Source organism: Pongo pygmaeus, chromosome 4 (genome assembly GCF_028885625.2).
Source record: "Pongo pygmaeus isolate AG05252 chromosome 4, NHGRI_mPonPyg2-v2.0_pri, whole genome shotgun sequence".
In the NCBI taxonomy this organism is placed as follows: Eukaryota; Metazoa; Chordata; class Mammalia; order Primates; family Hominidae; genus Pongo; species Pongo pygmaeus.
Genome location: NC_072377.2, coordinates 98,180,431 through 98,195,193, shown reverse-complemented (window position 1 = coordinate 98,195,193; position 14,763 = coordinate 98,180,431). Strand labels below are relative to the sequence as shown.

General features: G+C 34.1%; 1 protein-coding gene across 8 annotated transcripts in view; it reads left to right on the top strand.

Annotated features, from left to right (window-relative positions):
• Positions 1-14,763, top strand: part of KIAA0825 (KIAA0825 ortholog) — a 477,056-nt gene that overhangs the window by 306,333 nt on the left and 155,960 nt on the right. For 2 of the 8 annotated variants that reach the window (XM_063664990.1, XM_063664991.1), the window contains one exon: positions 8,957-11,670. The exons of 4 other annotated variants lie outside the window; for them this stretch is intronic. In XM_063664990.1, the coding sequence (XP_063521060.1) occupies positions 8,957-9,257 (301 nt within the window). In that variant the 3' untranslated portion in view covers positions 9,258-11,670. Of the gene's footprint in view, positions 1-8,956; positions 11,671-14,763 lie in introns of those variants that run through there. 2 more of the 8 variants (XM_063664986.1, XM_054489404.2) reach the window with 1 other exon arrangement.

The following is a 14,763-nucleotide window of genomic DNA, read 5'->3' as shown; positions in this document are numbered from 1 at the left end:
GCAGAAAATAGCAAATTTAGTATTAGCCTTTACTCTTCCTGATCTGTTGAGTCTGTTTCTTTCCTGTAAAAGTAAATAAATTTGCATCTGTTCTCTGTGCTCTCAGAGCTCAGACCATTGTACCACCTCCCCTTTCCTAGTCTCCAATAATTGGTGGAACCAGTCTGGCTTTAGCAAGGACAGATGTGCATTTTCTACAGGAAATTATTCTCCATATATGGCTACTAATTTCTACAGTAAATTATGAGTCAGACGGCTTTTTTTCTAAAGCAGCCTTATCCTACTTCATCGTATTAATATTATTTGTATGAGAAAATGTATCTCAATTTCTTATAATCAGTTTACTAATAAAATTTCAGAAAATAATCCACTACAATTGAAGAATGGTTTTGTGTATTTATAGCCATCTTGCCTAATTTTATATCTATCATATAATATGCATACATATACCTATAAATGCTTATATATAATCTATAATAGACTAACTACTAATGAGTCTATATTTAAATTTTCAGAAATGTGCAAACTAGACATTTTACACTGAAATAAACTATTCTATATTGCTTTTAAATTGTTTTATTAATTTTAACTTTTTGAATTATAGAACTTTAATTTTTGCCTTTGACTAATTCTCTCTCTAATCTTTTTACTTTCTAAATTAATGAATTTAAAAGCATATTCCACTGCAGGAAAAAATGGTATATAAGAATTGGGCATTTGTTTTTTTAAGTTAAATATTTTATAAAAAGCAAACCATTTTTATAAAAAAGTAATGTTTTTAAAAATTAATGTTTCAGATTTTAACATGAGGCATTGTAAGATTAAATTAGTTATCCACACTTGATTCATATAAATCTGAAGATTTTTATGGAAAATGTAATTTATAAAATCAATAGGTTTGATTTTCATTTAAAAAATATAGACAATATAAGGTTTAAATGCAATCTATATATATTTTAAAGCACATTTGTATTTATCTCATTTTCACTGCACAATAACTGTAGGAGGAGGGCTGATATTATGATCCCTGTTTTATAGATTAAGACGTTATGGCTCAGGGAGGTCACTTAAGGTCTGGGTGCTAGTGAGAAATGTCTGACCCTGTCATTCTGATTCCAAATCTAAGTCTCTTGCCACTGCCCTGTGCTGCCTTATATTTTCTGAGGTAAATTGTCTTTAAGTTATAGCCCTGGAGTTGTGAAATGCAGCATAGGCTTCAGTAACAATGTGTGTTTAGCTTTCATTTTGGCTTGCTGGACACTTATGGAGCTGATTTAAGCCTTCAGCGCCAAAGTCAATGAGCCACTCTGTGTTTGGAGTAGATCTGTGCAGTGCTGAGCAAGAAAAGAAACTGGCATCTTCATGCTTTGTATTTTCAAAATATTTTAAACAGTGAAAGGCAGGGCTTTCTTTTTCCAACTCAGCATGGTAATATGGTACTCTGGTGAGTCGTATGTAACATCACTTATGGATAGTTATTTCCATCAGGGAAATGGCTCAGACCTTGGAAGACCAGGAATATATTGAGGGTTATGACTTCTAGGCACTTAGATGATTTTTACAGTGGTGGGAAAGAAACCACCTGGATTCACACTCCCTTCCCACTTGAGGGTTGTGACTATTGATGAGTGAGAAGTGAAACTTGAGTGTTCTTTCTCATATCTTACTATCTAGTTTAGGCATAGAAAAAGAAACAGAAAGACACTCCTGCTTTCCTTTTCCTCTTTCTCATATCACTTGTCATCAAGAGTCATAAGGTGGAAGGTAAATGAAATCCTGTATTTTCAAAAATGGTTTTGATTAGAGGTCTGAAAGGATGTATAACCAATTGCTGGTGGTTCTTTTAATATGGGGTGGTTAGCTTTGGAGATGAAGGGACACTTTCAATATTTTTTGGTTTTTGTGCGTAAGTATGAATTACCTTTGTAATTAAAAAAACAATAAAATAAACTTTAAAAAATTGCATTTAATCACTCTGAAAGGGTGCAAAAGCATACTGCCCCAACTCAGATGAACAACTAAAGCCTGACTGAGGAAGATACACTCTCCTGATTCAGAGTGGACTGTTTCTATTAATATATGACTCTCAGGACAGCCAGATGGGGTGAGGTTCATGCCTGGACCTCCTAGGTATGTCCTCCTCTTCCAGAGAGCTTTAGGAGGCTACAGCCATCAATGTGAACTCTGAAGCAGATTTGGATTTACTGTCTTCACTGTGGATTTTTGATGAAATAGATTGGAAATATAGTTAAAGGGAGAAATGCTTACTTACCAATAGAAGCTAAGATGTTCTTTGCTAGTCCCCTGCAGTTTTTCATATAAGGTTTTTTTTTTTTGGTATTATAAAAAATATTATACTTCAGTTTTTGAGGAAAAAAGTAATATTCCAGGTGGTTTAGTAGTATAATATAGAATAAAACTTTTAATACTCATATTTTATTTAGGCCATAGTAAGAAAATTTTTATTTAAAGTAATAGTAAAAGTATAGAAATTGATAACTACTAATGTCTTAGGTTTAACTTTTTTCTATCTTTTTGCTTTAAACACAAATTTTTTTAAAATATATAAATGTAAAAGCCATATATAACACGAGATGGCGTGTACTACAGACACTCATTACCATTTGGATTTAATTTAACCTCTTCGTTCATTATTTTGTATGCTGACATTCTAAAATTTGAGTAAGATCCATTTCCTTCAAACAAACCCAAAATACACATGGATTTGCTTGATTTTATTATTGTGACTGGCTTAACTCAAAATTAAAGGAGGTAGCACCCTTGCCAGTTAATATCAAAAAGTTAAGTTCTGCATTCTGACACATAACACCGTGAACAACAGATACAAAGAGCTGAACAATGCTAAAAACAAAGTTTAAGGAATAGAAAAACTTGGTTTGTTTCTAGTAGTCCTCTTTGTAATGTGATTACACATTATGGCAGATCCTTGAAGCTATCAAACTGTACAGTAATTTTCATTGTTCTCTAAGCCCCACATGGTATGACTGGGGGAAATAATAATTAATATAACTGGAATTGTATAGTCATGAATAAATTAAGTTTTAAAAATAACTACAATTTATGTCACATAATGAAGTACTTATCTTCATTTTTTCCTTGTATTTCGACTAACATACTAAGAATTTGAAAACTATTGTAAGATGATAGTGGACTATAAAACTTATGCTCACCATCCATCCTTTTTTCTCATGCTCAGTAATTAAAAATGGCTATGGGCATTTTTTATCCACTGAGATTTACCAACCGCTATAGCATTCAACATTTATAGAAGGATTTCTACACCTGCTTTTTAAAAAATGAAATAACCAAATATTACAGCAGCTTGAAGTGGTTTCTTAAAAAAAATAATAAGTTTACCTCTAGGCCTCTGATTTTCAGCAGATAGAAAGCGCTATCATTAGCCTACCATCCGTTTTAATTTGAAATCCTAAGAACAAAAGTCATTAATAAGTCCTTTGTCATGGATTTTAAAAAAGAAGACGCCTTTTTAGTATTTGTATGTCATCATGCCAGGCCTAGAAAATTAGGCTAATTTATTATTTAAAACACTGGTGGGATTCCTAATTGCATTCATCATTAGATATGACACGTTTAGAACTGAGAACCATATCCAGTGAGAATTTTCCAGTTTGAATTTTGAAATAAAAATATTTTTCAAGAGATCCCTAGCTATTGCCTGTTACCATGGCAACAGTCCTATTTGTCTGAGAGCTCTGTCCGCTGCCAATGAGAGAGAGAGCAACGTCAACTAAACATACGAATACATCAAAGACAAATTCATATGCTCAATCTGATCAGCTCAATTAATGTAAGAACAGAAGCTGAAGGGGGTTAAAAGAGGGCACCCATTCAGGAGAGATGAAGCCCCTTTTAGCAGAATATACATGCCGGCCTTTTGGGGGAGGAATTTAGCACACTGTCAAAAACATTATCAGAAAAAGAAAGTAGTAGGCCTCCTACACCTAACAGATATGAAGCTGTCAGACAAAGAATAGCACTATTCATTAAATGACACTTATTTTCTCCCACTTTACAAGAATACAGCGAACAAAACAAGCAGGGGAGCAGCTGAGAAAGACACTTTTTTCTTTTGCTAGTGATGACAGACATGCAGCAATTATGGTGATAACTGAGGAATACTAAACAAGAAGCCAGCTTCCATTCTGTTTATCACCTTAAATTTTATGTTACTAAATTTGCATGCAACTCCTGTTTTGTTTTATTATTTATGTCTGGGGAAATTAGATGCCTTTGTTTTTAACATGGTGCCTTGAGTTTGGTGTAGCATACCTCTAAACTCTATGCATTCTCTCACTTTTCTTGTTAAATGGCCACAGCAAGTTGAAATGCTTTTGAAGTAAGACATTTTCAAAGCACAACAAAACTGCCGTTATCCATGTGAAGTATATGTGGGGCTTGGTAGTCTGGGTTCATTAGTGTTAGGGGAGATATATATTGCTTCTGCACATTTTTTGAAGGAACGGAGCAAAAAGTTATATTAATTTCCACCTTTGCTTTCATGCTTCATTGTACATGGTGAAATGTGTTATAGCATATGTGTATGTGTGTTTAATAGATCCTTCTTTTTTCTTCAGAGAAGTTGAAGGTGGTAGGTAGTAGAAACTGGCTTGTAGGGTTTATAACAGGTGCAGGCAAGTAGAAGTTCCCCTGAGATAGCTGCCTTTTAAGAATCTTATGCTTAAACCATGATGATCTGATTTAAGGCCCATTATCAATAGTCTGCTACTTATATCTGCATGATCGTGGACTGATTGATACTGACTTTGTAGCCATGTGCTCCATAATGCGCTGTCAGGAAATGCTGACAGATGCAATGAAAGAACAATAAATGTGGGGCAGCTATAATGTAAAGGTCCAGCTAGGCTGTATGAAAACTGATAGCTAGGATATTGGCTCCTATGTTACCATATACACCAGTACCTTTGAGAGTTTAGCTGGTGAGTGAATTAAAATGGTCTTCTGATACCCAGGAGGGGGGAAAAAATCTTCATTTAAGGAACTTGCCGACTTTGCCAAAACATTGCTTTATAAGAACAGAGCCAAGATACAAAAAAAAAAAAAGAAACCTCCCTTATTCAAAAATCTAGGCATGTCTGACACATCTGAGAAAGTATTTCTTAAAAATCAATACACAAAAAGAACACTGTATCCACTCTTGATGATACTTAATCCATTTGTATAAAATTACAAAAGGAGACATTTTATTAGAATTCCTCTTTAAATGTATGGCATTTGACACTAAAAAAAAATTCTTGATCTTCAACTTTGTGCATGAATATAGCTGGCATTTTGCCAGTACAGGTTTTTAACAAATAACTAGGATAAGTCAATTTATTCATATCAAGCCGTAAAAGTTACTCTCTTCTCCCTAGTCTTAAGATGTAGCTCTGAAAGCAGTTGATTGGACTCTAACTCAATACATTATCACACCTTTTCTTGCTCACATATTGCTTTACAGATACCCTCTGTGTTCTTAAGTACCACTTAATAATTACCAGTATTTAAAGATATACTGAACATTCCAAGATTGATGTCTCGAAGTAGACTCCTAATACATTTTAACAAGCCATTTGTTCCAAAATTTATATTTATTATATAACTTTGAAAATAGACATAGAATCTGATACCTGACCTTAATTTTTCCTCCTTTGATTAGAAAATGTAGAATGTAATGTATACTTATGTATTTTCGATGTTGAGCCCCCTGTGGTATCTACAAGCTGTGTTGATAATTTTGATTTGTGTCCTTCAGGAAAGAAAGTAAAGAATACTTTCTTTATTTACAGAGTTATCAAAAATGTTTTGGGGGACCCTTCAGAATCTAATTTGATTTAGGAGGAGTTTGTGAGAATAATTTGACCCGGTGAATTTCATTTTTGCTCTAAACCTTTTTATGGTATTAATTTGCCACATTTAAAATAACATTGAAAAACAAATTTTTAGAATGAAAAGATATAGTGAGATTTGAAAAATGCTATCTTCTGAGGGTGCTCAAAGAATGTTCTAGGCAGATCATTGACAAAACATGCTGATGACTGTAATTGTGTGAATTCAAGAGAATGAGTTTTTTTACACCATATTATTGACATAATAGATTGAGTCATCATTGCTGTCTGATATGCAAAAGCCTGGTTGAGAAGTCTTCTGTGGATCATCTTTAGAACGCAAAATATTGACACAATAGACAACAATGGCTCCTTTGGAGCCATTAGGGTCCATCATTTCAGGGCCTGCTCAGGCATTTCTTAGCAGGTAGCGCACAGACTCTTGACATGAGAGATCATAACAAGTCCAAAGGAATAATACTCGTTTCTAAGATTATCTCATACTTGGGAATTTCATAAGCTATAATTTATTAAAATTAGAACATATTATCACCAATGTGAATTTTAAATTAGTTCATTAATTATATGCTATTAGTAACAAACATTTTATGCACACACACACACACACACACACCATGTATATTATAAACTGGATAAACAAACTATATCACATGCAGTTATTTATACTTTTCCCTGTGTAAGAAGTTGAGAAGTCCACACTGATTGTTATGAATATTCATAAAAAGCAATTCATTCTCAGCCTTATACCTTTTATGCCAAGAGTCAGCCTGGAGCGAATTTTTAACGTCCACAGCATAGACCTTTGAAAGCAGATGTGCCTAATGGAGAGAGTGACACTGACTCTGACAGGCAGGAGCTCTGGAGCTCTGGTGGGCACCCATATAATTAGATCTTTTGTGTGGTCTTGCTAGCTAAGGCAGAACTTGAGGTTTTACTAGCAAAATCTTTTGAAAAGAAACTTCATTTCCCCCAAAGTTTAGGTTATTTACCAAGTAAAGAAATAAAAACAAAATCTGCAAATAAAAATTCCCTGGTAGTTTTAGATGATTTGTATTATCTGCAGAGTGAAAGATGAAGTGAGTGATGTTGGATTGGCTCGTAAGGAGAGCATCATGCTTTTTCTTTTCGTGTGAATAGTTTTATTGTGTTGAGATTAGAGACAAATAGAAATTATATTATACATTGTGGCAAGCCATTAGCTTTTCATAAAAAGAAATTTTATCTACAGTGAAAAGCTTTGATCTTAGAGACTTTCTAAAAAGCTTTTTAAGTTTGATTTTTTGGTGGTGTTAGTTTGTTCTTTGGTGTAAGTGTCAGTATTTTTGTATAGAAATTATGTCAGGTAGTTTTGCTATTTGCGTGGCAGTATGAGACATTTAAAGAATGTCCTTTTTGAATTTTCATTTTAAAGATATAAATTCAGCTTATTCTTCAAAGCTTTAATGAATGTAGGTTTGAACAAGACCATATAGAAGAAATACAGTTTTCTAACTTTTATTAGTCACAGATTCTTCCCCCTGCTCTTTTATGTTTTAAGGTTCCAAGCAATACCATAAGCTTCAAAAAGAACAACAACAACAACAACAAAAAACCCCAAAAAAAAAAAATCCAAAAACAAAACAAAGCAATTGCTTTGAACTGACAAACCCATTTCAACCTAGAAAATTCCCTTTCTCCTTATCTTTAATACTCTTAGAGAATTGGAATAGGCCAATGAAGTTTCTGTTACTGAAAAAAAATGCAATGGCATAAACCTATTGCACACTGGAGGTCACCCTTGCTATTTACAATTTTTCTACAATTTTACAAAACAAAAGTAGACCCTGCATGATTTTAATGCACACTACAGTTTTCATGATACTTTTGGTATAAATACATGGATGTTATATGCCTTCTGTGTATAGTTAGTCGTATTAAGTGCAATTAAGGAACCCATTATGAAAATCTTATGGCTGTCTGATTTTTCTGATGAAATAAGCAAATGACAAGAAGCTTTTCAAAACAAACTTAGGAGCTTTCACTTTCATTATATATTATACATAATGGTTTTTGAAAATCCTTTCAAATTGTTATAACAGAATTCTAGAGTAGAGTTCATATGCACTGCTTATTCAATAATTTGTCAGATATATTTTTACTACATCATTCCTGCAGATAGCTTTACCCTAGTTGATACTTACAACTTGTTGTAGATAAAATTACTTCTGTAGTCCTTTTATGTTCACATTATTTATTGTGGTATGCTTAATAGTTGATTATGTTCTATTGTTTTCCCACCACATTACTTTTATGTGTTAATATTCATTCAAAATAAAATATGACATGATTTTACTAAGAACAAACATTATTATTTTAAAAAATATACTTATAAATAAGTCATATATGAACATAAAATTATTAAACTAATTAATAAGAACTCTGGTTTTGTAAATATCTCAATGACAAAACATGAAATAGAAGAAAAAAGCATTTAGTCTATATCTTGAAGCTATTCAAAATAGGAGCCAAAGATAGATCGAGGAGAAGTGCCTGATGCCATTTCAGTAAGAAGAATATTCTGAGAATGTGAGGGATTATCCTCTGGGAGCTGTAATGAGCAAAATGTGAAGTTTCAGGTGTACCTCATCACCAACTGGAAATGAGAATAACAAGAAATAGAGATAAAGCTACCTTTTATCTATTTTCCAAAAGATGGAATAGGAATACCATGAATTTTTCTTGATGCATGTTAACTTAGTATATGTGGCCAATTTTTTTCTCACAATTTTTATAGCACTTTTTAGTCTTTAAAAAGATCCTTACAATTTCATAAATGCTGAGCATAATATGTCAATTATCTGGTGCAAAGGTTAGATGTCAGAAGTGAGTTAAAATATGGGAAGATGCTTTTAACAGATTTATATGAGATAGCAAGATCAAGGGAACAGAGGGAAACCACCAGATTCCCTAGCTAAACAGAATCCTAAAGGCATCCACGGATATCTGTCCACAAACAGAGCACCTCAACCCCTCTCTGTTATTTATACTGTGTGAGGTTTCATGCACTCTCCTTGTCCCTCTCTGTTTAGGACTCATTGGAGGGAACCGATGAACCATACAGCAAGATCCAGATGGCTGATTTTTACAAAGAGGGGCAACTGCATAGCATCTTCTTTTCTCACTTTCCTTTCTGAGATGTTGCCACTGTCGTATTCTATGCCTGAAACCCCCCTTTTTAATAGAGTGATTGTTATTGAAGGCTCAATGCTGAGTGCCTCCATAGAGGCTTTCCCAAACACTCTTGCACTCATGAATTTGTCTTTCCTGAACAGCATAGCACTGAGTGTGCCACTCATTTTGGATTTAACATATGCATCTTTGGGGTTTTAACCAGAAACTGTGTGCTTGGCTTTTTCATCAGTGAGTTTGTATACCCAGTTGCAGCAAGTTCTGTCTCTCCTGTAATCCTCACTGTCCTGAGCAGAACATTGGACACTGAACAGCTGGAAGTAATCTCTCCCTCCTCTGAACTCTCACAGCACCTCCTCTGTACCACTTCTTTGTGGCTTATCACTTCATACTTTATATTACAGTTATTTGAGAAAGTGTTTTATCTCCTCGGCTAAAATGAAAATTCTTTGGGGGCAAAACTATGTCTTATGCATCCTTATATCCCACACTATCATCACCACAACAAACATACTTAGCACCATGTTTTCCATTAAATGTTTCACCAACTTAACTCACATTTATTGAATAACTTGCTACAGAGCACTATGCTATTTCACTAGTACAACACAAAGTATCATTGTTTATACATAAAGGAGCCTACAGGACAGTGATTGAGAGAGAATTGAATATGCCTAAAGAAAAGTGAATAGAGCACACTGAATTGTGGCTGAGAATGAAAGTAGCCAGTTTCAAGCTTCCAATTGGAAATTTGGTAAGTGGTTGGTGTATGTTACCTTTAAATCCAATTTCAATGGAATGATCTACGACAAAGAGTCCTCCCTCTGGAGGGAGGAAAAGGGCCTGAATGGAAAGGACTTTTTCTTCAATCCCATCCCACCAAAAGGGGCAATGACTGAAAGACCTCTTAAGATTGAGCACCTGATTAGATCTAAGGCCAAATGGAAGGAGACACTGCACAGTGCCAGTACTCATATATTTCTTTAATGAATGAATGAATGAATGAATGAATGCAGATACTCACTCTATTTATTGACTGAATGAATCATCAACAATCTCATTTTAAAACATGAGTAATCTTTGTTTTCAGCAGGGAACTTTGAGCTTCATTTGTTGAAAATCTTATAGAGTCCCTTGAATTTATGTTTACATTTCTCTGCATAAATACATGTACCATTGTGCTTTGAATATGATCATGATAAATTCCATTTCCTTCTGGGATTTTACTATTTTTCCTTTAAGCCCAGTAACTGAGTGGCTGCTTGATCTTTAAAACCAATACTGGATTCAGAGCTCCTTGAGAGATGAAACTGCGTCTAATCATTCTCTCTCCTGTAAGTGCTTAAATTCGAATTTAAATTTGTTGTAGATTAGAAAATAATTTCCAAGTGAGATGGATATAATGCATGGTGTTGGGTTTTGAGAGGTCATGGAGTGACTGCCCCCACAGTACCAGAGGTCAGAGTATTTTGCTCTTAGCAGAGACACTTGATAAATGTTTGTAGAATTTCATTTCATTTTCCCAGGACTAACACCTGAATATGTCTGTGTTGCAGTGATGCTGAAAGATTTAGTATTGAAAAACTCTTTAAAATCCTCAATCACGCTATTCCAAATGATTAAACTCTTGCTTATCTGCAGTGAAAAAGACTCGTGTTCTTTGATCCTGTAGATCTTTTGGTCTACCAGTGGTAATTTTATTCTTAGTAGCTTATTAAAGACGTGACACTATAATACCAACCAATAAATATTTCCTCAGAGTCCTGAGAGTGTGTTTCCAAAAAGCACTATAGGAACTAAAAATGATAGGAGGAATGCTCCTTCCCTCAATATTACCATCTTTGGAAGAGAACAAATTTTAAGATAATGAAAATATAATATATGGTGGAATAAGTACCAGATGACAGAGGATTCTGTGGGGATCCAGAGGAAGGCAATCTCTGTTTTCGAGGTGGAGCAGTTATCATCTTATCTGGGAAGAAGTAGAATTTGACCTGCAATTTGAAGGAAGAAACTTCATCTAGATGGGTGAATTTTTACAGGGATAGTTGTTAGTGTAGAGCAAATGATGCGAGCAAAGAGCCAAAGATGAAAAAAAGCATATCGCATTTTTGAGACCATGAACAAATCATTTGGTTGAAATAGAAGAAATCAAGGCTAGAAAGATAGATTGGAACCAGGTCACAGTGGGCCTTATATTCCACAGAAAGGACTATTCCCTTGATGTCTTCGGCTTTGAGCACAGTGACAGGGTGAACAACTTTTTTGAAATTTGAATTATAAAACCATAACAATTGAAGAAACATCAGAGGGTGACAGGGGCATAGGTACTATTATAGGCAGCCAAAACTAAAGTGAGCGGAAAAGTAGATAGTTGCAGCCTGTCAGGCACAAGGGAAGAAACAATGTAGTTAGAAAAATATGGTACTTTAAATGAATTTTTTTTTTATAATTCTCTTCCTTTCAAAATCCACAACCTCCCACACCTATCTTTTATTTTATGAAAAAGGAAGAGTTGATCTAAAGACTATCAGTGGTAAATAAGGGAATGTAGAGCATCTAGAATTTTGTAAAAAATCCACCTGAGAAGATATGGGTAACAAGATATCGTATTACATTATTTATCAGAATCTTGAGGGAATGAGTAGCAAGTGTTGGTGTTTGTCAGAATTGCCTGTAGAGGTGGGTATAGATACATAAACCTAAGCCCTACGCATCATGTACCTATTCCAGAATGCCTGGGAATGACGTTCGGGTATCTCTATTTGTAATCAGCTCTATAGCTGATTTGAATGATTTGAAAATGATGACTATCATGTGTTCTTTCTATTTTTCTCTCTTCACTTGTTATTAAGGCAATTAATCACATGGACAATTATGGAAAGAAATGAGGGCTACAACATCCACACTTGAGGATTGATATCAGTATTGCTCGGTATTGTTATCAATCAGTATTGTTAATGATATCTTTGATAATTTCCCTCTAATATCTCTATATTTTCTCAAAATAATCCCTTAAATATTATTGGGATGAAAATAGTTTATCTAAGTAACTTTACCAAGTTTAACTGAGGGCTTAGTCAGTACAGTGATAGAATTCAATTGTCATCCTACCTATCTGGTCAGGATTCCTAGCATCCTGTAAAGTAAAGTATTTCATATTCATCAAAAGTTCTAATGTGACATTTCTCCTGTGTGAAAAAAGTATGAATGGAACTTACATAACTTTTTAATATGGTGCTGGATTTTTCTCAGGGAGTTCATTACACTAAATCATTTTGTCAATTTTTAAATGATGAGGGCATATCTTTTCCAATGTATCATCTTCCAACATATCAAGTTTAGGATTTTATACTTATAACGGTGTACTTATTGGTCTGGACAGCTCTATAAAGTAATATAATGCAAAATATTATTGATTTTGGGAATTAGTGTTATAATTAATTTTCTAGAAAATAAACTCTGAAATTAGATTTCACATTCCCCCTTTTTTTCTCTAAATATGAGTCAACATATGTAAAAACCAGTCAGGTGGCCATATAGCTATTTTATATATAGTTATTTTATATATATCGCTATTTTGTTTTATTCATTATTTTGTTTTCACCAAACTTTAGGAATTTTTAAAGCATTAAGATCTTGGGCCATTGGAGAGGTAGGGGATGGTTCATGGAGAGATAATAATGTACATATTCTTTCAATAGGTAGGAGGTAGCTAAACAGGTTTTAAGCGTACTATAATTTTCATTGTGACAAGTTCACTATCACTTATTAACATTAAAAGTAATTGTGAGTTAGATGCTAGCTCTGTTTCTGACACCATCTGAGTCTCCTGATATCTTCAGATCCTTCTATTTGGAACTTGCATAATCACCTTTTACATTCACAAATAAGTTACTGAGTCTCTGATGATAGTCATGAAAAGAAATTTTAATTGAGTTTGGCATGTCAAAACCCTTTCTTGGGTTTTATGTTTGATGTACCATGCCACATTTTCAGTGAATAAAAACTGCCTCCTTGCATATTTATTACATATTCTCAGTTAGAGAGATTTTGTTACACAAGCAGTCGCCTTATTATTTTTTACACCTGCACTTTGATATCACAGTGTTTCATTGTCAATTGACGTAATGTATCAGAAGTGGCACAGCTAATGAGCACATAGTTGCCTTTAGCTCATTTTACATCCTGAAACCCTACTGGGGAATAGGCTGTAAAAATTGGTGGAGGGGTTCTGACATTTTATAAATGTCATATGTCAATCCTACATTGTGATGGCTGTGAAACACTGTGTGCTGATGGTATCATAGTCATATGATAGACCATTTTCACTAGCAGGCACTAAAGAATAGGTAGGGTGTTTGTGTGTGCATATGTGTGTGAAAGAGATTTCTGTTTGCAAGTAAACTTTAAGCTTTTTGGCCTGTGTATAGGAATCAAGAAAGATTGGTCATTATTTTATTAATATAAATTAGTAGAGACAAAATTTTGGTGACAAACTACAAAATGTGGTATGAAAACTTAAATTCCACTTTTCTGTTCTTAAACACAAAGAATATTTTGATCTTAGAACAATAATTAAGGTATTTTCTGTTTCCATTAATCTAAATTGCAATTTGTATTGGAGGAGTAAAAAGTCAGGGCATATTATTTAAACTTAGCCTTTTTTAAAGGTATGTTTTAAGAACTTGTTTATGGTATAAGGTGTTAACAGGTAATTTAGTCAGTTATTCCTTAGTGCATGAGGGTTTGGATTTTTTGAATAAAGGAAATTGCATTATCAATTGCAGAATAACAAATGTAGTTTCATTTGTATTGCTTCTAGGAGTTTATGAACCATATTTTGTCTTGTGGTAACTAGAATTATGAACTTGGAATGTCATAGCAAATGATGGCTGGGGTATTTTCAGTTCTGAAATGTTTTTATTTGTAAACTGGTTAATTTAGTATTCAAATATACTTATTTTTTAAAATAAAAAATTTATTTCCTCTGAGGCCAATTGTATGTGTCTGTGTTTACTGTTGTCAGAGGTCCTTTAATGGCTCACTTTGGCCTCTGTTGTGACCAACCAGAAAGCAAAGAAAGGACAAAAATGGAAAAAATAGAGATAGAGGCTGTGAAACTGTGGTGAAAGGGGAAATAATAACAACACAGTTAAATGAGATTCAGCGAGTCTTCTGATCTGTGAACATTTTTATTAGAAACATTTGTCAACCAGATCGGCATCTTCCAGTGTTACCTCTTCTCTGGTTGATATGGGTCACTCCCCCTCACCTGCCGTATTATTCCCTCTTTTGCCAGGCTAAAAGCAGGAGCAGCACTGCCCTGCAATTATGTAATGTCTTATCATTGTCAGGACACCTTCACTTACAACAATCCCTGCCATACACTTATGCTGCAGGGAGGCAGGCATTATTTTTTCTATTTCAGAGAAACGACTTGTCTTCGTTCCATGTGACTAGTAAGAAACAGAGCCAGCAATGTTTCATGACTTTTATCGTTTCTAGCCCAGTATTCCTTCCACCACACAAAGTATTTGCCCCATAAATATATTTAGGTTTCTGCCCATGCTAGAGATTTTTATGCAAACTTAATAATTCATAACTTAAAGCAAAAGTGGGGTTTATTGAAAGTTTTCTGGGCCAAACAGATGTGCATCTTCTGGGTCCTGTCTTCTGGGCATAATCTAATATTGAATGCAGTATT